General features: G+C 35.4%; 4 protein-coding genes across 4 annotated transcripts; 2 read left to right on the forward strand and 2 right to left on the reverse strand.

Annotated features, from left to right (window-relative positions):
* Positions 1-1,481: 1,481 nt before the first annotated feature.
* Positions 1,482-5,505, reverse strand: LOC132903125 (uncharacterized). The gene is made up of 4 exons (XM_060950489.1): positions 5,431-5,505; positions 4,566-4,625; positions 4,151-4,321; positions 1,482-1,699 (listed from the first exon to the last, which is right to left on the reverse strand). The coding sequence occupies exons 2-4, from the start codon at positions 4,618-4,620 to the stop codon at positions 1,482-1,484; spliced, it is 444 nt and encodes a 147-aa protein (XP_060806472.1). The 5' UTR covers positions 4,621-4,625; positions 5,431-5,505.
* A 3,576-nt stretch (positions 5,506-9,081) lies between these two features.
* Positions 9,082-13,039, forward strand: LOC106135642 (pickpocket protein 28-like). Its single transcript, XM_013335998.2, has 10 exons — positions 9,082-9,338; positions 9,755-9,997; positions 10,167-10,275; positions 10,449-10,606; positions 10,740-10,965; positions 11,360-11,627; positions 11,851-11,916; positions 12,040-12,223; positions 12,551-12,642; positions 12,906-13,039. The coding sequence occupies exons 1-10, from the start codon at positions 9,082-9,084 to the stop codon at positions 13,037-13,039; spliced, it is 1,737 nt and encodes a 578-aa protein (XP_013191452.2).
* Positions 13,040-13,922: 883 nt separating this feature from the next.
* LOC106135641 (tektin-2) lies at positions 13,923-19,419 on the forward strand. Its single transcript, XM_013335997.2, has 7 exons — positions 13,923-14,101; positions 17,236-17,443; positions 17,716-17,924; positions 18,051-18,144; positions 18,339-18,467; positions 18,714-18,937; positions 19,167-19,419. Exons 1-7 carry the CDS (start codon positions 13,923-13,925, stop codon positions 19,417-19,419), a joined length of 1,296 nt encoding a protein of 431 aa, XP_013191451.2.
* LOC106135646 (uncharacterized) lies at positions 19,139-22,206 on the reverse strand. Its single transcript, XM_013336002.2, has one exon. The coding sequence runs from the start codon at positions 22,047-22,049 to the stop codon at positions 21,303-21,305; it is 747 nt and encodes a 248-aa protein (XP_013191456.2). The 5' UTR covers positions 22,050-22,206; the 3' UTR covers positions 19,139-21,302.
* Positions 22,207-22,431: the final 225 nt, after the last annotated feature.

Below are 22,431 nucleotides of genomic sequence, written 5' to 3' on the forward strand. Positions count from 1 at the left end.
CCATTGGCTCGTAACTTAGCGTAGCAGTTAGCTACGGCGTAGTGGTTTACGTAGCGGATAGTATAGTCTCGGTAAAATGTCCGTAGCCGTGGCATAGACCTTATACCGCTACTGCGTACATTTTTCTTCTTCTGTAAGTAATCATCTCAGAAGAATTTATCTATCAAATAACTTCTATCCGGCGCCTGTTCAAAAACAAGACCTTAGTATGTTTTTAAATTATTCCTGTGCTGCTCCAAACCCAAGCTAGTGCCGGCACTCCGATTCTTGAAATCCATACTTAAAATAGAATTAAAGTGTTTTTGTTTTTTTTATGTCTCGTCTTCAATTTTAAAAGGCGCGCTAGAATAATTATATTTGTGAAGATTTATATTCAAAAGGGTCTAAGATCGTAATAAGATATATCAGACTGACTAGAAGAAATCTCGTCTATAAGTAAATTTTAATTACATATTTGCATATAGCAATCATCAATAATTTTTTCGTTGTACAAACAAACGTAAAGAATTCCTTTGGCACTTCCCATCGCCGCTAGCGCCGTCACCGCGGACGGCGGATCTCTAAATAAGTAACAAACAAACACGGCGCCGTGTGCGGCCGCCCCGAGCCGGGCTTTGCATCGCCCGCGAATTGCACGGCGGCGTGTCAGCTGTTACGGCGGTTACTAGACCGCAATTGTTAGCTTTGCTAAATGCGGGACAATCTATATTTAACAAGCCGGAGACTGATATAGGCCACATTGAACCTCGGCAAATTATTATACTTACATCGACGGCCTCTGTGGCGCAGCGGTAGTACGCTTGTCTGTAACAGGAGGTCCCGGGTTCGAATCCCGGCCAGGGCATGATGAGAAAAGAACTTTTTCTGATTGGCCTGGGTCCTGGATGTTTATCTTTATAAGTATTTGTTATAAAATATAGTATCGTTGAGTTAGTATCTCGTAACACAAGTCTCGGACTTACTTCGAGGCTAACTCAATCTGTGTAATTTGTCCCGTAGGTATATATTTATATATTTATCCAAGAAAGAAAGTGGAAAGATAAGTCTTTGCCTATCCCTCCGGAGAAGAGGCGTTATTTTGTATGCGTGTTACTCAATAATCACTATTACCCCGAATAGAAGGCGCTGTCATGGCCCTATGTAACCCATCGCAATTTCCCCGAAGCGTTGTCACACCGTTGAAAGATAGCCCCGCCCGCTTGCTAGTCTGGGACTACAACTTACGGTAGATTACACTGTCGCATTCGTTAATTGATTGATTAGTATATACAAAGTTCCTATGCTCTATTTATAAGTGAAAAACAAACACAGAGCAGTGTGCGACCGCCCTGAACCAGGCTTTGCGTCGGTTGCGGATCAATTTTTTCATATCGCTCTGTTTTTTCATATCTGATTTCAGTTACATTATAAAGTTTGATACATCTTTAATTTTAGAACTTTGTCACCTAGGTCATATAAATTAAAAATATTTTTTCACAAATTTAATCTTTAAAAAGATATAAAACACATGCTAATAGGAGGAACAATACAGTTGCTTCGCTCGGGTCGACATGTTGCGAAGCGTTGCACATATCATCGAAGCATTGACACACCGTCTCCAGGTGGTCACGGTTGCTGGTCTGATAGCACGGCTTGTGGCTGGGCACCCAGCCGCAGCTGCGGGTCACTCTCACGTTGGCTTGGGCATCCGTATGATAGACTGAAAATATTATACATACATACATATGGTCACGTCAATATCCCTTGCGGGGTAGACAGAGCCAACAGTCTTGAAAAGACTGAATGGCCACGTTCAGCTATTTGGCTTAACGATAGAATTAAGATTTAACTAGTTGCTAGACAGGTTGCTAGCCCATAGCCTAAAAAAGAATCCCAAGTTTGTAAGCCTATCCCTTAGTCGCCTTTTACGACATCCATGGGAAAGAGATGGAGTGGTCCTATTCTTTTTTGTATTGGTGCCGGGAGCCACACGGCACTGACTATTAAAATATTATAATACTCGTAAAAACTAGTTCAGCTGCTCATTGACCGAGTTCACAGAACTACAGAAGAAGACAGAAGCTACGATGTTTATACTGTGTTAGGTATAACTAACTACACTGTTGAATTGCGGAAAACGGTATGGGGAAACTCCCATCTGACTCCCGGAACTAATGCAGAGGAAGCAAACCCAAATTGGTTCACGGTTACATACACATGCGGTTGACTCAATGTTCTAGTTCACAAAGTTTCTCTGTGTAGGAAGTATAGTTATAAAAGTTATTTATTCCTACAGAAGATAGAAGGAGAAAAGAGGAGAAAATAATCAGTTTAAAATGTCTATATTATTCAACGTATAAATTAAGAAACTTTGACAGTAAGAATTATTTTTGACATCTCTCTAAGAAACACCATGGCAACCGTTGCTATGGCGTATACCAAGAAGGTTGCCTACACTCTGCACTGTAAAAATATCTATTAGAAATTCTGCACTCTGGAATAAGCCCTATTTCAAAATTCGGATTCCTGAACTACTACCGTCGACCAAAGTAATCAAGAGTATTAGTTAGAAGTAAACCGCTGCTAAAAACTGGTGTATCTTGAATACGTCTAATTTGGATCGCCGGGTTATCTTTGTAAAATTGGGTTAACGCCGAACCAAACAATGAGTGTGTTTATATGTAATGCTCACTTATTAACTAATATATTTTATAATTAAATAATTTCACACATATCGAGGATATCTTGGCGAAAGATCGGGTCAAAAATACCGGCGAGCTTGCATGAAGAGAATGTGTATAAAGTGTAAAAAGATGCGTTATACATATTTTCCTTACGGGGTAGACACAGTTGAAAACTATAAGGCCACGTTCAGTAAGCGTATGGTTCAATGATGGAATTGAGATACAACAAATAGGATGACAGGTTGCCAGCCCATGGCCTAAAAGAAGAATTCCACGTTTATTGTTATATTTCCCTTCATCGATTTTTACTATCTGCTTGGAAAGAGAACCAGCTGGTACACCCTGTTTTTTTTTCGCTACCAGACCAGTTTAGAAAGCAACAGGTTATTAATGAACTCATCCAAATTAATTTTAGTACAATTAAGGTAGGTACACATACCTACGCTTGTCTAAACATGGAATGAGATTTCCTTAGATGTCCAACATTATGCCTGCTTAATATTCCCGGGTATATTTCTGACGAAAGGCATCGCTCTTTGATTTCACACTGTCAGTCATTGCGTCGTTTAATCCTCAAACGTGCGTACATATGTATATGGTGGCCTCTGTGGCGCAGCGGTAGTACGCTTGTCTTTGACACCGGAGGTCCAAGGTTTGAATTCCGGCCAGGGCATGCCCTGGCATCTCATCATGATGAGAAAATAACTTTTTCTGATTGGTCTGGGTTTTGGATGTTTATCTATATAAGTATATATTATAAAATATAGTAACGTTGAGGTAGTATCTCGTAAGACAAGTCTCGATCTTACTTCGAGGCAAACTCAATTTGTGCAATTAGTCCCAAAAAAAAAATATGACACTCGTTTCACTATCCTAATGATAAATATTAATCCTTATTTGTTCAATGACGATGGATCTTACCTTTCACTATTTCAATCTCAGTTTCATCAAGCTTAACGTGGCCTTTCAGTCTTTTCGATACTTTTGGCTCTGTCTACCTCGTAAAGGAAAAATACGTATTACGATTAAATATATGTATGTATACGTTTTAAGCAGATGACATGACAAAACTGAGAAATTATTCAAATTAAGTTAATTCAAAACTAAGTGGGATTCTCGACTATACTATTCTTACTACTTTCCATAATCACAACATAGTATAAAACAAAGTCGCTATTTTAGTCTGTTTGTCTGTATGCTTAAATCTTTAAAATTACGCAACGGATTTTGATGTGGTTTTTTGTAACAGGTAGAGTGATTCAAGAGGAATTTTTATGTATAATTACATTTATAATTTTGCACCCGTGCGAAGCCGGGGCGGGTCGCTAGTTTTAATATAAGTATTTCTTTTTCTCTCTTTGTGTGGACCTGCGCCACTATACTTCAGGATCTGGAGTCTGCTTTCTCTTTTTACTACGCTTTTATTAGCTTGGGTGGTATTCTAGGGTTATTCTGGAATATTAATAGTACTTAAAACACACACTTACTGGTTTGTATAATCTTCCGGCAAAAGAAGTTGAGCCTTACAGGACTAGGGATGGCCTTCTCACAGTCCACAATCGGGATGATCCGGGAGAGCTCCTCGGCGTCATATTTCGTGAGGTCCAGGCACGCCGTGTTGTTGGCGCTGTTGCAATAGTAGCAGTTTATGGCAGACGCTGAAACATATAAACCAACAAAATCATTTATTGATCATTCCAAGATTTCCATTTTTTTATATTTTTTGTTTGTGCAAAAAATACAAAACATTATATTTTGTACTACACAATTGCTGGACTTATTAAGAAGTGTTAAGCGGGCTGTAAGTCGTTTTAAAATAGTTATAGATTTATCTGTGTTATTAGTAAGACGAAGCTATTTTGTAACTTTCGAAATAAAAAAAAAACAAAGAATATAACTTACACTTATTAACAAACGCTAGTACAACAATTGTACCGAGTAACCTCTGCATCGACATTGTTTCTGAAATACAAAATATAAATATAAGAAAAAAAATTTTTTTGGCTTTAATCGCCATATTTCGTCTATACCTTTCTATAGATGTCAGGATTCGTCTGTAACCATGATTCTGGTGGATTTATGGATAGGTACTTATGTATTTTTAAAAGTAAAATCAATATTTATATCGCGGATAACCATTTAATATGATGTGACTCAACATTGTATAGTGATGAACTCAATACTAATATAACCATGATCCCATACGGGTTAGGTTCCTCTGCAAAAGTTACGGAGGTCATACGAGAGCCGCTTCATCCAGTATCATAGTCGAAGGCGCACCCCGGGCTCCTCTCCAGAGGGGTGAGGGGGTGTAACCGGGACTAACGCCAAAAGGAATAAGCACAACTTTATACTAAAAACCGTAATCCAAAAACTCCGAAATGATTGGCAAAAAGAAAAACATTATGGGAACAAGAAGCGAGTTGAAAAGGGCAGTTATACAATTCAATAAGGCTTTTGTATAAGATAATAGTCATTAAGCACTTAAGGTGGTGTTGGTGTAAAGATTCTTTTTTTGGCTTTTGATATTTCTATAACGATGCCGATATTTGGGTCAGAGGAGATAAATTACGTACAGTAGGATATTTCATATTTTATTCGTTGGCATTATATAAATTAAATAATTATTGGAATTCGGTTCTTCTACTGAAAAAAATGGTAAGATCAATGTTAATGCCTTTAGGTTATATGTACCTATTTATTTATGTAAGTGATATACCTACAAACCGCGAAAGCGAAATCACTTCGAAATAATTCATTTGCTCACCTGACGTCAACCTTAGGAATTGATACTTGTTGGTGTTTTTCCCTCTCAAACACCTCCTACGACATCCAAAGAAGAAATACTCTACCGGAAACAGGTAGGTAGAGCTTTATCGAAATACCAAAAAAAAATGCCATACACATGTGTAAAGTTGCCACTGATACAAACAATTTATCACAAGACACAATGAAATAAATGATTAATGAAGTAAATTACCTCAGTTATTGAATACACGACAAAACCAGATAACCGACTTTACTGTAATAATTGACTGGACGCGTGTAGGAATACTTACTGATATATACAGTAGCCTAAATGTGTGTCGAGTAAACAGTTTTGATCATGTGTTAAAAATTTTGTTTACAAATTAAAACACACAACATACAAATTTAAAAAATACGTTATCAAAACTCTTTCGTTGAGAGCGGTGAGATAGACATTATACTCGTAAGCGTACCTGGTTAAAGACACCTTAGTTCAAATCCAACTCCAGAATTGCACCAATTACTTTTACATACATTCATTAGGTTAAATCCTAACGTTGTTCTTATAGTAACGGAAAACTACTTGAGAAAACCTGCTCATTCTCCATTAAATGTGGAAAAATCATCGAAACTGATAAGATTCCCGTGTTATATGGACTTAGGGGTTAGACCGGAGTCTCTCCGTAAATAAACCTGACTTTCCCGTTTCTGATTCGTGGTCGTAAGTGGACTTCTCGGGCCCTTTTATATGGTTGACACAACCGGAACAAAAGCCAGGAAGATGTTCAGATGGTGGTTCAAGCTTTAAGTAAGTCAGAATTAAAAAATAATCACTATAGTTATAGAGATCACACGGCACGGAATTTTAACCAACTGTCTCACGAAAAGATATTGTATTTTGTTAAAAATAGTCAATCTTATTCATACCTCCTTATCACTCGCGGTGTCAGTGACCCGACCTGACTGACATTATCTAATGATAGTTATTTGTATGTCACTGTTGTTACAAATATTGTAGTTGCAATAGCTATTCCATAGTATACTTGTAATTAATAAAGAAGAAATATTTCATTCTAAATTTAAAATTCAAACTGAACATAAAATTTATTTTAACAAAATCCTATTCTGTGTGACAATTAATTTGTCAAGATGTAAGATAGAAACGGAAGGAGAACAACGAGTGCAAGAATAAATATTTTAAATGTCACAGTAACTTTGTTTGTTTTTTATCTCTTTTCAGTTAAACCACATTAGTATTCACTAATTTATGCATAGGAATATATAGTTCGGAAAAAGACGTAGGGGACTCTTCACACGGGTGATTGACATTGATTAACGCACAGTCGAAATCACATAACGTATTTTCCTAGGAAAGCAAGAAACAAATTTTCCTTGCGGTTCAGTATACAACACTAAAGTATCAAGATCAGTTAAAGCAAGCTATGGCAAGCTATACATTGGCGTGCAGGATATTCAGGAATTATAAGGTTTCAGGACAGGATACTGCATTTCCTACAGCTCTAAAAATGTTTAACGCCCTGTACAAAAAGAGAGGTACTGAGTTTCTTACAAATATTATTCAATCACAGGATAACAATACATTTCCTGTAGATAGGGTCAAGGGTCAGGTCAATAGTACCCGAAACCGCCGAGCTTGCATGAAGAGAGTTATGAATGTGGATGAAGCGAAGGAAATATGCACAGATCGTGGCAAGTGGAAAGAGGTAGTCTCTGCCTACCCCTCCGGGAAAGAGGCGTGATTTTATGTATGTTCCTGTAGATATCACGGATTATATAAAAACTCTTATATCGGTGGTTTAAATGGTTCTTAGCTATATTCCATGGAAATCAGAATTGCTACTTTTAACAAGTGTACAGGATGTACTACAGTTTTCAAAAGACTTTTTGTTCAGCATACCTACCTATTTAGTCATAATGAGAAAATAATTCATTTAGACCCGAAAATCGAGGTACAGGATATTTTTTATTTCCTTTGTCTCGCAGCTTATGAAACTTTATTACATTATTCTGTGAAAGACCTCATGTTGCAAACTTAAACATACTTTACAACAGATAATTAAAATTTGACATACCTACCTACAGATAGTTGTGTTGTACGCATTAATCTAACTAGCTCTTTAGTTAGAAATGTCGGTAAATTAGTGCAACCGGGAAAACCTTGGACCTTGACATCGTTCAAGATGATATGCGTATGATTTGAAAACTGAAGACGCTTTTGGGACAAAGTGGAACCAAGGCACGAAGCACTACGGCGGAGGGTGCAACTGGGAATGCGCAAAGATGAGAGAAAGAGAGGGGTATAACCAGAAAAGATGAGACAGATATCGGCTGAGGAAGGATTAAGAAACTTTTCACAGTAGTGACGCGACCACCAAATAGTTTTTAAATATTTCAGTTGTAATTAGTTATGTTACCACAAATAATCACGCTTCCCTCCCAATAGGAAGGCAAACACTAAATCTTTCGGCTAGCCATGATCCCCGCATACTTCTTTTGATTTGTATACTTAGTACTAAGAACTCATTTTTCTTTTCATTTTTGTTTGATAGAGAGATGATTGAAACGCCGGTGGCAATACATGGGCCTCGCGAAACTTTTTCAAGTTTGATAGCAAAATAAGACTTTCAATCATACTATCGGGTGACTACTGCCTCAAGTATAAAATCGTACCCACGTATTTACGATTTTATCAATGTATATACATAAAATCTCATCAGACAAAGCTCGTGACCACTATATAGGTAATCACATAGATGAGAACACAAAAATATTATTGTAAAAGCGTTGTCTGTTTCGGATTTCTAGTGAGATGTTTATAAATAAATGAGATCATTATGAATAATTTAACATTTAAAAAATAATCTATCAGTAACTTGACTCGCGTGGACTTAATAAGTACCATATGACGGACAGTATTTCCTCTTTTTTCGCAGTTGCGTAAGACTCGAATATTGTCAATTAACTTTATTGCTGTTTGAACAGTGTAGTGTTAAATATTGTCAATACGACTAAGTGCATTCGATTGCAATTGTGTTGTTATCGTTAGTCAGTGTCTTGCAATGACTAGTTAATTCTCGTGGGTTTGTCCCATACGTATACTCGTATTCATACAGAAATTTTATTTTCATCCGTTATAATATTTCTGATGGAAATAATATTTATTTTGTAGTTGTAGTTGGATTAACTGGCGCGGATGTCCTTAATGTTAATCATCATCATCGTAATAAACAGTTATTTATATAACAACTTTCTATGAGTATTCCCACAGGCTTAGACAAAGGCAAGCTTTCATGAGGTTAGCAGTCTAGTTGTAACATTAAGTTGTATTCTTGAATATAATAACTATGTTAAGAATCTATAATTCCTTTTTTATTTAATTTACTAACATAACTTAATTCTTCTTCTTCTTGGGTAATAATATTGCTTCCATTTTTTTAAAAGACTAAACTTAATTAACAACTTACATACATTTAACTATAGAGGCAAACGTTTAATGCACTAATTAAGCAAAGTACCCACAACCTTCTTTCTTTCATTATGTGCGGGTTAGCTATTGGACAAAAAGGTTTTACCGAGTAAGGACCATAAATTTATAAATTTTCTTCATCTTATTATTATAAACCCGTCTTAATATATCTATTAAACTGAAATGACCGAACAGAGCAAAAATAAAGTTCAGTTTGACCAAAGTATAGAAGCAGAAGATGTTTCCAGTTGGTATTATGGAAATTATTATTGGAAGGACTTCCAATATCTAAATTCTGTTAGATCAAGAGATAATGAAACGAGACAAGTTAAAACAGATCATTTAGAAACGAAGAAGGGGACGATAGCTAACTTCTGGGCAAGGGAAGTGTTAAGAGGTCTAAAACAATTTTTCTACGGAGGATCACTGCATGGAGTCAAGTAATTAATTGTTTACTTGTTATGATGATTAATAATTTGTTAGACTGCTCTCTTGCAAAACTTTGTGTCTCTAATTGTTACGTTAAAATGTCAAATTTTTTTGCACAATGTTCTAAAATCTTATATCCCAAATATATCTGACATAATAAATAGTTTTATATTACATACATACATACATAAAATCACGCCTTTTTCCCGGAGGGGTAGGCAGAGACTACGTCTTTCCACTTGCCACGATCTCTGCATATTTCCTTCGCTTCATCCACATTCATAACTCTCTATTCATAATAGTTTTATATTATTTAAATATATTATGATCACGAGCATTAATACCTGTCCAAACCCATATTATATGATTTCTACATACGCGAGGAATAAATAATAGTTAAAAAAAAGTGTAATTTCTAATTTCAAAGGTACATTTTCGAGCCGACCTTCAGCAACCGAGAGCGCATCACTTGGATCATCATTGTAGTCATCAGCCTTGCCTTCTGCGCCATCAACATCATCAGACTCTTCAGCAAGTACACCTCTACTCCCTTCGTCAACGTCATCGACTCTCTGCCTACCCCGATCTGGGCAGTACCGTTTCCAACGGTGGTCATATGTCCGCATTTGAGAGTCAAGTCTTCGTTTGTCAATGTTTCGGGATTGAAACCGTAAGTGTATACAATGTGCAGGTGCGATAAGTTGAGATAAAAAGTATCACAAACTAAAAATGCTCGATTTTAAATATACCGCCGTTCGATTTTATTGAATTAAAATTAATAACACTATGACAAAGAAAAATTAACGTAATATAAACATCTATTTTGAATTTTTTTTTAGACTAGAAGAATTCTTCGCTTCAAATATTTGCCCGCGTGTTCTTCCCACAAGATTGGCGGAACGACTCACTCCTAAGGAAAATATTCTTTTACAGAACTTTTTAAACGCGGTAAATGGACTCATTAAATTATAATAAAATAAACTCTTTTTCTTTAAAAAGTAAAGCAAAATATCTTTATTGTAATCTATGAGCAATAGAAAGGTCTGGAAAGCACTAGTTTCAGCTTCAGAACTTGTACGTATTATAATACCTAATTGATATGGAACTCTTTTAATTTTCAGGGTTCCTTAAAATGCTCTGACGTAGTCAAGCGCTGCAACTGGCCTGCCAAACCTGATACCACGTCAGCCACCATTGATTGCTGCAAAGAGTTTTTTAGACCTATCTTCACGGACTACGGCTTGTGTTACGCTTTCAACAGCCTGCCCTTGAGCGGCATGTAAGTATTATAATATAATAATCGAAAAAAGATCTTGTCTGTTTCGAAATCATGCTATTAATGTAATGATATTATTAATAGTCACGAAACTGACAGAAAAACTGAACAAATTAACAAGACGTTTCTTTTCCAGGACCAAAGATATGCTAGTTTGGCACAAAAGTTTTTCCACCGTCCCAAATGAAAGTGCTTTGTCTTGGAACTTAGACGGAGGGTATCCAGTGAACTATCCATCCGACCCGAACATCTACCCATACAGGGTGATGCTAGCTGGAGAGGCTTTTGGTCTGGACGTGGAACTGTTTTTGAATAAAAGCGAGCACCAATTCGCTTGTGATGGAAACAGCCTGGGCTTTACGGTCAGTGTCGGTCTAGACTCTCGGAGATTTGCTTTAGCAATGGATCTACGATTATCTTACCATTTCTTCTTATTGCGTCCGATACATAGTCAGACTACTGATGTGCCACCAAGAAAATATTAAGGACAGTGGTGTACGACGTGGGAGTGTATTAGTTGTTGATCACCCGAGATTTCAATGACGTTTAGAGGCTCCAATTGTGTTAAAAGAAGATTGTTCTACCATGGTTCTCACTAATTCGTTTTAGTGTTAACCAAATATGTACGTCAGTACAATACTGTGTAGAATCTTAATTCATACTTTCTTAACTATCAACAAGATAATTAATAGCTGGCATTAAATGAAAATCGTTATAAGGGAGAAGTAATACATAGATGATGTTTAATTGTTCCAGGTTCTCATCAGATCTCCAACCAATCATGCCTATACTAGCACTGTCCTTCGTATCCCAATGGATAAGATGACAACAGTGGAAGTGTCACCGATTACGTACAAAACAGACGTGGGCTTGAGGGTGTTAGACCCTGAACGAAGGCAGTGTTACTTCCAGAACGAAAGGAAGCTGGAGTATTTCCAGTTTTATACGGAGACGAATTGTAAAATGGACATTTTTATACGAGAGTCCGTGTTGCAATGTAACTGCTCGCTTTTCAACTGGCCGAGTATGATACTGTTCAGTTTTTTCAACAAATTCATTATTTACCTAAATCATGTTAAGATGCTCGAGTTTTATTACGTCATTGTCTTTTTTGTTTACTGAAGGTTTTGATTTCTACAAGCGAGTAGTGTAATATGGATTGTTTAGGTGCCTGTTTGAAAAGCTAACAAGATAAAAGAATAGGTAAGATTAATGAATAATTTTAACTAAGTAATGCTTTGTTTCAGGAAAAGCTTTAGAAGATCCTATCTGTTCCACAATAGCTGATTACGAGTGCATTGATAAAGTCAAAGGTTTGGATATTTTATTGAAGAAGCACATTTACAATTTTTATGTTGTAATATTTTGAAATGTTATTGAAAAAGGTCAAAGAAAATTTTTACTCATTTCAACAGTATCTTTAACCTTTTTCTCAGGTATAGTAACAAAGCAGCAAATCTTCGCTTACTACGACGATTGCGAAGAAGGCAAGGTCTCCCACAGCAGCAGTAACTCCTGCCACCCATCCTGTAATGACGTCATCTACTACAGCCAGGTCTTCTATTCCGACCTGGTCAAGGAACCTGGTGACCCGTCCCCGACATGGGGTGATCCACAACGGTAAATTGTTTTGCTCATGGGTACTTTTACAAACGTTTAAGTACAATAGTTTATTCAAAACATATCATACTTACTTAACCATTGCATTATGGGACTGAGCAGCTTAGCTAATAAGGCCCACGTTTTATTAATTGACAGCAGCTTACCTGCCGCTCTTAATTTTGGTACAATACAATACAGATTATCTTTATTGCTAAAAAAATAATAATGTGTAAACAAAAATATGTAGTAGAAACAAACATTATGAATATGTTGAGCAAAGGCGGATTTATCGCACCTCATTTTAACAATATTTTATACTTAATGAGTTATAATTTTTTCTTACAGAGGTGAATTAACACAACTGAATGTACACTTTTACGAAGATATGTTCTTGGGTCAACATAGACATGCTCAGTATGACGACTACTATTTTGTCGGTGAGCAAATAGATTAAATATTATTTCATACCCAGATGCATATCAATAAATTGCTTCTGACTTCTGCTTTAAATATACAATTATTTAGACAGTGAACATTAAGGAGCGGACATACAAACCCTAATTCCTTAGGCAGTGTTGCGCTTTATATCTAAGTCACAGAAAACCAAAATGTATGCTAACAGCTGGGTGATCTCTTACATTTTCATGACTTCTACTGTATGGTAGATACTTGTTTATTACCTTATTATTTTTATTTTCAGGGGCTATAGGAGGCTTGCTCAGCCTTTTCCTCGGGTTCAGCATAATCAGCGTAGCAGAGCTGGTTTATTTCGTGATACTGCGTCCGGTTTACGTAGTTTTTATAGATGTGATCAAGGATTTTAACTGTGAATAAATTATTTGTTATAAATAAACTAACTTTGTTTGCAGTATAAATTATTTTTATAGTTCTTACAAGTTGATCAATTCTACACATCTTATGTGAATCAAGGTAGCCTTAAAGAAATAATAGAAGGTCGCCTTTTGTGTAAGTTGTGAGTCCATAAGAGCACTAAAGGGAATTTAATTGATTCATAGTTTGATGTGATTACATTTCATACATAATAAAACAAATTTTAAAAACTCAGTCCCTATATTGATTGTATGTATGGATAACCTTTAAAAGTGGATAACCTTTAGTCTGGAAAATTTACCTACAGACCTTGTTGCTATCCGGATACATGCTATAATTATTCTGCCGTGCTCCGAATAGCGTAGGTTAGCTTAATCTTTACCTGCGGTTTTCTTAATGCCCGCCTATTAGTGACTTTCTAAATCTAATGAATTCTCGACGTAGGTGTTATCTATTACACAATGAGCTTTATTTGTGGGCGCCAGAACTAGGTACCGTAAAAAAATAACTTGCCAATAATTGCGGCTTTTATAGTGGTGAAGGACAATCGAAGTCAGAAAAACTAAATCAGAAGAAAAGATAAACACCGAAACTGTAAATCATTATCTTCACATTGCAACTGAAGCCCAATATGCACAGAATTGCTCAAAACAAAACTCTGGCAAGGACCTACTATTAATAATGCTATGGGACATTGCTGAGTTTATAGTTCAGCAATGTTACATATATTATTAATAGAATACTTAGACCTACTTTTGGGGATCTATCGGATTTCCACCTTAGATTTTTTCCAACCCTTTTGAATATGACAACTGTCAATGACATTACTAATCACAATTTTGAAAAACAATAATATTTACATTTACAACTACAATTTTTCTAAACCATGTTTTCTGATGACGGTTTCATTGGTTGTCCCCGGGGCATAGAAAATCTAAGGAGTCTGAAGGACAGCCTGGGTGATAAGGTGCTTGAGCAAGTGAACAGCTCTCAGGAGTTGGTGATGCTGAACAGTTTCTCAAGGGAAGCCAGCGAGTATCAGATCAAAAAGTCGTTGCAGCAAAGGTATTTTTATTACATAGAAAAGGTAAGTTCCTTAATCTTAAACACCTACATATCGTTTTTATTTTTTTAACTCTATCACTTACTGCGTAGATGGAATTAACAGTCTTGAAAAGATTCGAAGACTAGGTTCTGGTGGATAATAATAATATAAAGAAGCTCCATCTTAAACAAAAATCTCAAGTTTGTGGGGAAGCCTTCTTTGATTGACTTTCTTATTTTGTCCCGGTAACGTCTTCCCAGAATAGGAGCCCGGGGTCTGCCTGTCTGTGATATCTCTATGGTCTGAAGAGTAGATAAATCAACTAAATATGGGGAGCGATTCCCGCCTTACCTCACTGAGCCTGTTTAAAGTTACGAGCTACTAGGTACATTTAAATCAAATAGTCTCAAATACGCGTCGAACTCTAAACCTACCTGCTATAGCGAGTGAGTGCATTAACTATATCGATGCCGGAAATGCTCGCACCGACACACTAACTGAATTATCGGTACACTGCCTAGGCTTTAAAATATCCACTCCAAATAGATTAAGTTGAAACACCCGTACATAAACTTTTCAATGGGAAGCAATTTCTTCCTTTTCCCTTGCAGATGAGAAAAACATTTTCTGATTAAACAATTAGTCCAAGATCCCAGAGCCGTAAGACACAACTTATTTTCTAAAGAATGGATCTTTCGATTCTCAGTAGTCTTTCATGTACTTTTAATACCTGCATGTTTGTGAGACTTGCCCGGTGACACCTGCGCAGGTACCAGGCGAGAAAGGTAACTAAAAATCACAGTTACTTAACTTAAATTTTTATGACTGATTTTTATATATATTTTATAGACAATTACTCTGAAGTCATATCAGAGAAGTCAGACGCTTTCCATGCGCCAGAACTTTTGTCAGACGCTTTAAAGCTCTATCAAAAAAAATTTAACTTAATTTATTTTTAAATGTCTGACTTTTATATATGTTATTCAGATAACTATTACAAAGTTGTATTAAATCAGTCAGACAGTTTGTAATGACCAAACACTCCTTAAACACAAGAATTACTCAGCCTCGAGTATGAGCGCGATAGCACAATGCGCATGCGCGTCAGAGTAAAATATCTAATATTTGAAAAGTACTTACTGTTTTCAATTTCATATTTTTGCATATCTATTCAAATACGATGAAATTTATAATTAAAATAATAATTAATCATTTTTAAAATAATATAATATATTGCATACTAGCTGTTGCCCGCGACGTCGTCCGCGTAAAGTTCGAGTTGAATCTTAATCATACAGTCTGATACAGACAGACAGACAAAAAATGTAAAAAAAAATTCTCTATTTGTTTCAGTCAAAATATTAAATGTACAGACAAAATATTTTTACCGTATGATTATATGTAGTATTTTGATTTTCAGTTTTTTTTAATAAATACTCAAACAACACAAAAAAAAATATTTTTAATAAAAATTAATATATATCTTGTTATTGTTGGGACTCGAACTCGGACCGCCAACTTCACAGTCTCACGCGCTAACCACTGGACCATCGAAGCCGTTGCGGTGGTGTCGAATTAAAGTAGACTACATACATATGGTCACGTCTATATCCCTTGCGGGGTAGACAGAGCCAACAGTCTTGAAAAGACTAAATGGCCAAGTTCAGCTATTTGGCTTAATGATAGAATTGAGATTCAAATAGTGATAGGTTGCTCGCCCATCGCCTAAAAAATAATCCCAAGTTTGTAAGCCTATCCCTTAGTCGCCTTTCACTTATATTTATATGTTATAGGTTTACTATTACTATACTATTTTTTAATTGTTTATGATTTTATTTTTACGGAAAATTCTGCCAGCAACGACAATCTAACTGATGATGAGGACGATGACTTGAGTGGACAGTATAGACATTTAATAAATGATGAAAATTCAAATGATTATTTTGATGATGAAGATGATAAAGAGACAATAAAATAATTATTCAATTGATTAATCATAATTAATAATTTTTTTATTGAAATTATTATAATAGATATATTTTTTTAAATAAAATAAAAATCATTCTTTTTGAAAGGCTATTGCTACAAAAAAATTCATTTTCCCCTATTTATATGCAATATATTATATTATTTTAAAAATTATTAATTATTATTTTAATTATAAATTTCATCGTATTTGAATAGATATGCAAAAATATGAAATTGAAAACAGTAAGTACTTTTCAAATATTAGATATTTTATTCTGACGCGCATGCGCATTGTGCTATCGCGCTCATACTCGAGGCTGAGTAATTCTTGTGTTTAAGGGGTGTTTGGTCATTACAAACTGTCTGACTGATTTAATAAAACTTTGTAATAGTTATCTGAATAACATATATAAAAGTCAGACATTTAAAAATAAATTAAGTTAATTTTTTTTTGATAGAGCTTTAAAGCGTCTGACAAAAGTTTTGGCGCATGGAAAGCGTCTGACTTCTCTGATATGACTTCAGAGTAATAGTCTATAAAATATATATAAAAATCAGTCATAAAAATTTAAGTTAAGTAACTGTGATTTTTAGTTACCTTTCTCGTCTGGTACCTGCGCAGGTGTCACCGGGCAAGTCTCACAAACATGCAGGTATTAAAAGTACATGAAAGACTACTGAGAATCGAAAGATCCATTCTTTAGAAAATAAGTTGTGTCTTACGGCTCTGGGATCTTACTCTAAATGGGCATGAACCGTCATATTTTTGAATTTATTGGGCCACATACAGCTAATTATAGCTTCTGTGAATGAAAGACGATCTACCATCTTTTCATCGTCATAGTAAAATTCCAGTCGCATTTTTGCTGTAAGCCCGGGTTGCTTATGACTATGGATTATATTCTTATAAATTTACATGTTGAAATTTAATTTCACAATGTTGAGATTTGAGGGACCTTGTGCCATAAGGGCCGACAACATACAAACATACATATAGTCACGTCTATATCCCTTGCGGGGTAGACAGAGCCAACAGTCTTGAAAAGACTGATAGGTCACGTTCAGCTTATTGGCTTGATGATAGAATTGAGATTCAACAACAATAATGACAACATCAACACAGTCATATAAATTATAAACAATCATATCGAGTACATAGAGTAACTAATATCTGTTAAAATCTTAGAATTTCGGACATAGCCTCTTGGCGTTGGGTGCTGGAAGACCTGTCCAATCGTCTGGATGAAGGCATCGAAGCGTTGAAGCATGAACACAACGCACTCAGAGTTATAGTCCAGAGGCTGCAGAACGAGATCAACGACCACTCCAGAGAGGCAAGTAGACCTGGAGCCTTGAAACCTTCAAATGACCCTGTGGAGGAGGCGATTTTGGAGGTATGAATTTCAATTTTGTAGAAAGGCCGTAATTTTTTCGCTTTATCAAAAATTAGATCATGCAGTCACCTACTCAAAATTGTGGACAAAACATAAATTAAGACTGTACACTTAAGACCTAGTTGCTTTACAATATAAACCAGTAGGTTTATGACAGGCAAGAAATTGACCCCAAAATGCACAGATTAAATACAGGAAAAGACCAGTACTTCAAGATACACCAAATTATTTTTTTTTGCGATAAATAATTCAAAACTTTAAAAGTTATGCAGGAATACAATTTCCTTCGTGAACAAAAGAAAAATTTCGAGAAGATGATCCCAGAATTGGACAAGCAGACTGCTTCCCTACATAAAACTAAGAAAAGAATAGAAGCGGACTTGAAATTTAAACAAGACGCTCTTACTGTTGAAGAATCTTGTGCTAAAATAGACATAAACTCTCTGTCCAACTTTAAAGTGAAGAAAAATAAGAAAAGAAGGTAAGTTTATAAAAATCTTCATGATATCCTTCGAAATCTAGTGCTTTTTTCCTTTCAATCCCACACTAAGAGAAGAGGTTACCTTATTGTCTATTGATGTTATTACATCTCAATGTTTCTTTTCAGTTTTTCACCTTTAACTCGTTGGGAGAATCGATGCGCGTCATTGAAACGGGCTGGGTTGAATGCACTTAGCAATGCTGTTATAACGAGACAACAGGTTCGTTTTAGGATGCTTAGGTGTATTTCTGACCAGAGAGACTGGGAGGAGAGAGAGATAAGTAATGAAAAAGTAAAAGGTGGAGAGTGGAGCAATATAGTAGCTGTACGGTGATGCTCTAAAAAGAACGATTTTTATTTGTGAAGAGAGAACTAACAATTAGAGAGTGAATTTTCAGAGTGATAAAATTTCAGGTAAGAGGTGCAAGAGTACACTTATCTATCGCCGCGCAATCATGTGGGGCTAAAGTGGATGCGGCACTGCGCAGACGCCTGCACAACAACACCACAAAACTGCAGGAATTGCAGTGGCAACGAGAAGAGGTCGATACCAATATTTATTCCGTTTTTAACCCATTTCTTTGCTAGACTTTCATTTTAACCTTCATTAAAGCACGCCTTAAACTCCTAACAGAATATACTTGAGATCAAGTAAGAGTAGTACTTAACTGTATTGACAATGGGTTAAATTTTAAGATATTGTGCAACTGGAAGCACGTAAAGATGAGAATGACAAGATTTTTAAACTATTATAAAGTAAGTACTATTCATAAGTCTAACTTATTACAGGCTGTACGAGATCTGACTGTCCTCGACGAAGAATTGGTAGCAACTGAACAGAATGTTCTGGAAACAATGGACCAGGAACGAGTGGTGGAAGCTAGACTAGCAGACCGCACACTCCGGCCGGCGAAGGAGACCACTAGAGACGACGTGGACAGAAAACTACGAGAAGAATTAGCCAGGCTGAAGCGATTTAATAACAACCTGCAGGGCAATATACAAAAGATCGTGTGTGTATTTTAGACTTTTTAATTACAAACACACTTAGATTTTTCTATTTTGATTTTATAAATGCGACTACGGGGTAAATTTGTTTCTGGTTCTATCACTTTTCACACCTATTTCATATTTTATTTAATAACATATGTAGGTAGGTATTCCCCTGTCAGTTTCGATTATATGTATACAACCACCATATTACTTAAAAAAATATACAGCTATTATTAGATAAATTTTTAGGCGCTTACAAAACAAGTTAAACGACACAATATCACGCATCGACTGCTGCGCGGAAGACCTAGCTCAAGTGGTCCACCTAGACCAGGATAGGATGGCTTGGAGACTTGGCGAACAAGTCAAGTGCGACTCTGGAACTACCGCAGCTCCCCCACCAAAGTGTGCTGCTCCAATTCCCACATTCAATCATGGAGTGCCACTCAAAACCATAAAAGAAGAAGACGAAAATGAAGATGACTACCCTTTTGATTATTAAAAATTTAGGATATGAAATTGCTATTTAAATCTCTTTATCTTGAAGAACTATTTGGGTGGGTTCTTTTTACTTGCACCAAGGACTTTATACCACTTCTTGGTGACTTAATAGATACATTGTATTGAGTAATAAAAGAAGAAAAGAAAAATATTATGCTGAATTTTACAAGTCAGATTTGAACCCTTTTAGTTTTTAGGGAGTTTTAGGTCTTATTGTGAGCGACGCAAACTACTGGTGCTTGTGAGTAAGCATAAAAGTTTACTTCCCATCACTATTGCTTTAGTGCGGATTTTATTTATTTGTTTGTTTTGAGATAATTAGTGCAGTTTTTAAGTTATTATTATGAAAAAAAAGTATTTTTTTTTTCTATTTGTGATTGAACTACCAATACAAGTAGATAGGATACTTCATACGACTGCATATTTGTAGACATAGTATTAATTACTAATATTATGTGTTTTGATAACTTTTCCTGTTATATCTGAATAAATGAATTTAAACAAGTATCATTGTTTTATTAACCCCAGACGATGAATTTGAAAAAAAGGAAAGACGCATATATGAGGTTTTTTAAGGATCATCTATTAGGAGGGTTTCAGTAAATTAAATGTGAAGCATAGGCTGAGAGAGTTACTTGATTGAAATTATTAAAAGTACATATATTTTTAACTAATTTGATAAGACTTTCCAAATCCTAAATAATTGATGACTATTGAACCTAAATTCTAGACAGCAAACTACAGCACCACAAAAGAAACAGGTACCTATGAAATTATTTTTATTTTGAAATTAAATAGTGAAGAAATTCTAAACAGGTGCAGACCTTACAAAACATAACATAAAATATGTATTGTATACTATTTGTAACATATTTTACTATGTAGTAAGTTATTGATAATACTTTACATATTCACTAGAGTTTAATATACTATGAATTATTTACTAGGATATTTAAATAACAGTCTTCTTGAAAAATAACAACATACAAAATCAATAAATATTATCTATTATTATTTGATTAATATTATTAGACATTTGCTGCAGTCAAGTTTAAGTATCATGTTGTCCACATTTTATTCCAAAAATAGATGCAGTATTGCTACACATTATGTTCAAATGGCCTTAAGCATATAAGATGACAAGCATTAAATAACATTGACCCCAATATTGCTGCGTACATATAATATAGGGACTGGGATCACCGAAAATTGCCAGTGGCATCCAGTATAACCTGGTTATCAAGAAAAATTTACAAATACTAGCTTCTAGTGTGTTCCCAGTTGCACCCTTAGTTGTTATACTCTGAAATCTGGGGTCCAGGTAAAGCTCAATGTTTATAGTATAATATTAAAATTTTACATGTTTTTGCGCTGTGACGATCAGTTATCTATTGTCACCACTATTTTGTAAAGTCAATTCTCAATATAGAAGGTATTTGGTATGATAAAAATTCAATTCATTTGACATTCAGTTTTTTGAGAGATTACAGGACAAGTTGAGCAAAATTTGCTTCTTGTTGCCCATACATATATTCAGCGATAACATTATTTTTCAGTCCTTTATTAGGAAATAGTGAAAAAAAATCACATGCAAGATGGGCTAACATCTCACAATCAATGCCTGTGGTCACAGCTGTACATTAACATCCTTCTCTATTTTTTTATATACTTATTTGTTTATGGAAAAATTGTCAGATTTAATCAATCTGTTAACTTAGATGAAACGCAAAACTTATGTCAGTAAATTTTTGAATAAAATTCATACAGTGCACTTTTGATGCAAGTCATGGATGGAAGTATTCAACCATATCTTAAAAACCAGCACTGCAAAGTGGACAAACAATTTACCCAACCACAACAAAGAGTTAATGACAAAATAACACTTTAACCAAAATTGTTAAGATGAGATTCACTATGAACATGTGTTTCTATGCTCTCAAAATCACAAATTATCTCCATATCACATCTCTTGCAGTACACATTGACTTCATTTTCATTAGCTAAATATCTCTCTAAAGATATATCTTGCTGTTCTATGAGATCTTCCATCTCTGCAAACCAATCTATGTGCTCTTCATCATCATCAATATGTTCTAGAACAGACTGAACTGTATTATCTATGTACTCATCACACACCTTGCAATATACCTCATCATCATTTTCTACCAGGAAAATACCATTCAGAGGTTTCAATCTTTCCAGAATGTTACTTCTGTGAATAATACTGTTAACATGTGCTTCTATGACTTGCAAACTACAGTTAATATCTTTTTTACATACTTCGCAATACGCCTCTTCTTTTTCTGAAGTGAGATAAGACTCTAACTGTATGTACTCGCCGTCCGTGAGATCTTCGATCGCCGCTTGCCAGTTTGCGTGACTTTCACTATTAATATGCTTCGACACTGATTCCTCTTCATCTACCACTTTTTTACAGGGTTTGCAGTACATCTCATCGTTCTTAAGAATCATCCCGTTCTCCGTCATGAGCGTTATGTTGTCCTTGTGCTTGACTCCCTGCGTGTGCTGCTCTATACATTTGTTCGCCTTAGGAATGTAGACTCTACAGAATACACAACGAACTAGAGTTTTCGAGCTCGCCACTATGCCAAAGAGCAAACCTTTCTTCATTTCGAAAAGTATTTTGATTATTTATTGTTGCAAATGTAGTGTTACTAAAAGATAATTTTTAAATACCTGAAATTTCCCGAAATTTTTGGTTGAAAATTGCTTTGACTTGTTGGTATTTTGCTTGACTTGACTTGACAGTGACGTAACAAAGGTCTGTTGTATTGACATACCAAATACTACTACAGCCAGGGATACTTGACATTCATTAAAAAATAAATTAATAGAAAAAAAAGGTCTATTTTGTCAAATTGACATTGACATTTAGATCAAATTGTCTTTGGTTTGATGGTGTGTAGTGTGTTGTTATAACGTTCCGAACAAGGTATCGATAGTTTTACTATCGTTACCGTAAATACTACTGACACCAAGGAGATTGTAGACC

Source organism: Amyelois transitella, chromosome 21, assembly GCF_032362555.1.
Source record: "Amyelois transitella isolate CPQ chromosome 21, ilAmyTran1.1, whole genome shotgun sequence".
NCBI lineage: Eukaryota > Metazoa > Arthropoda > Insecta > Lepidoptera > Pyralidae > Amyelois > Amyelois transitella.

Excerpts from the sequence above, each read along its gene's own strand:
- LOC106135642 (XM_013335998.2), top strand. The coding sequence starts at position 9,082 with ATGACCGAACAGAGCAAAAATAAAGTTCAGTTTGACCAAAGTATAGAA. Across the intron at positions 10,276-10,448 it reads TACAGAACTTTTTAAACGCG|GGTTCCTTAAAATGCTCTGA; the intron begins GTAAATGGACTC and ends TTTAATTTTCAG. Across the intron at positions 10,966-11,359 it reads GAAACAGCCTGGGCTTTACG|GTTCTCATCAGATCTCCAAC; the intron begins GTCAGTGTCGGT and ends TAATTGTTCCAG.
- LOC132903125 (XM_060950489.1), bottom strand. The coding sequence starts at position 4,620 with ATGTCGATGCAGAGGTTACTCGGTACAATTGTTGTACTAGCGTTTGTT. Across the intron at positions 4,322-4,565 it reads ACTAGCGTTTGTTAATAAGT|CGTCTGCCATAAACTGCTAC; the intron begins GTAAGTTATATT and ends TATATGTTTCAG. Across the intron at positions 1,700-4,150 it reads CCGGAAGATTATACAAACCA|TCTATCATACGGATGCCCAA; the intron begins GTAAGTGTGTGT and ends TAATATTTTCAG.
- LOC106135646 (XM_013336002.2), bottom strand. The coding sequence starts at position 22,049 with ATGAAGAAAGGTTTGCTCTTTGGCATAGTGGCGAGCTCGAAAACTCTA.
- LOC106135641 (XM_013335997.2), top strand. The coding sequence starts at position 13,923 with ATGTTTTCTGATGACGGTTTCATTGGTTGTCCCCGGGGCATAGAAAAT. Across the intron at positions 17,444-17,715 it reads TGGAGGAGGCGATTTTGGAG|GAATACAATTTCCTTCGTGA; the intron begins GTATGAATTTCA and ends AAAGTTATGCAG. Across the intron at positions 18,145-18,338 it reads CTGTTATAACGAGACAACAG|GTAAGAGGTGCAAGAGTACA; the intron begins GTTCGTTTTAGG and ends ATAAAATTTCAG.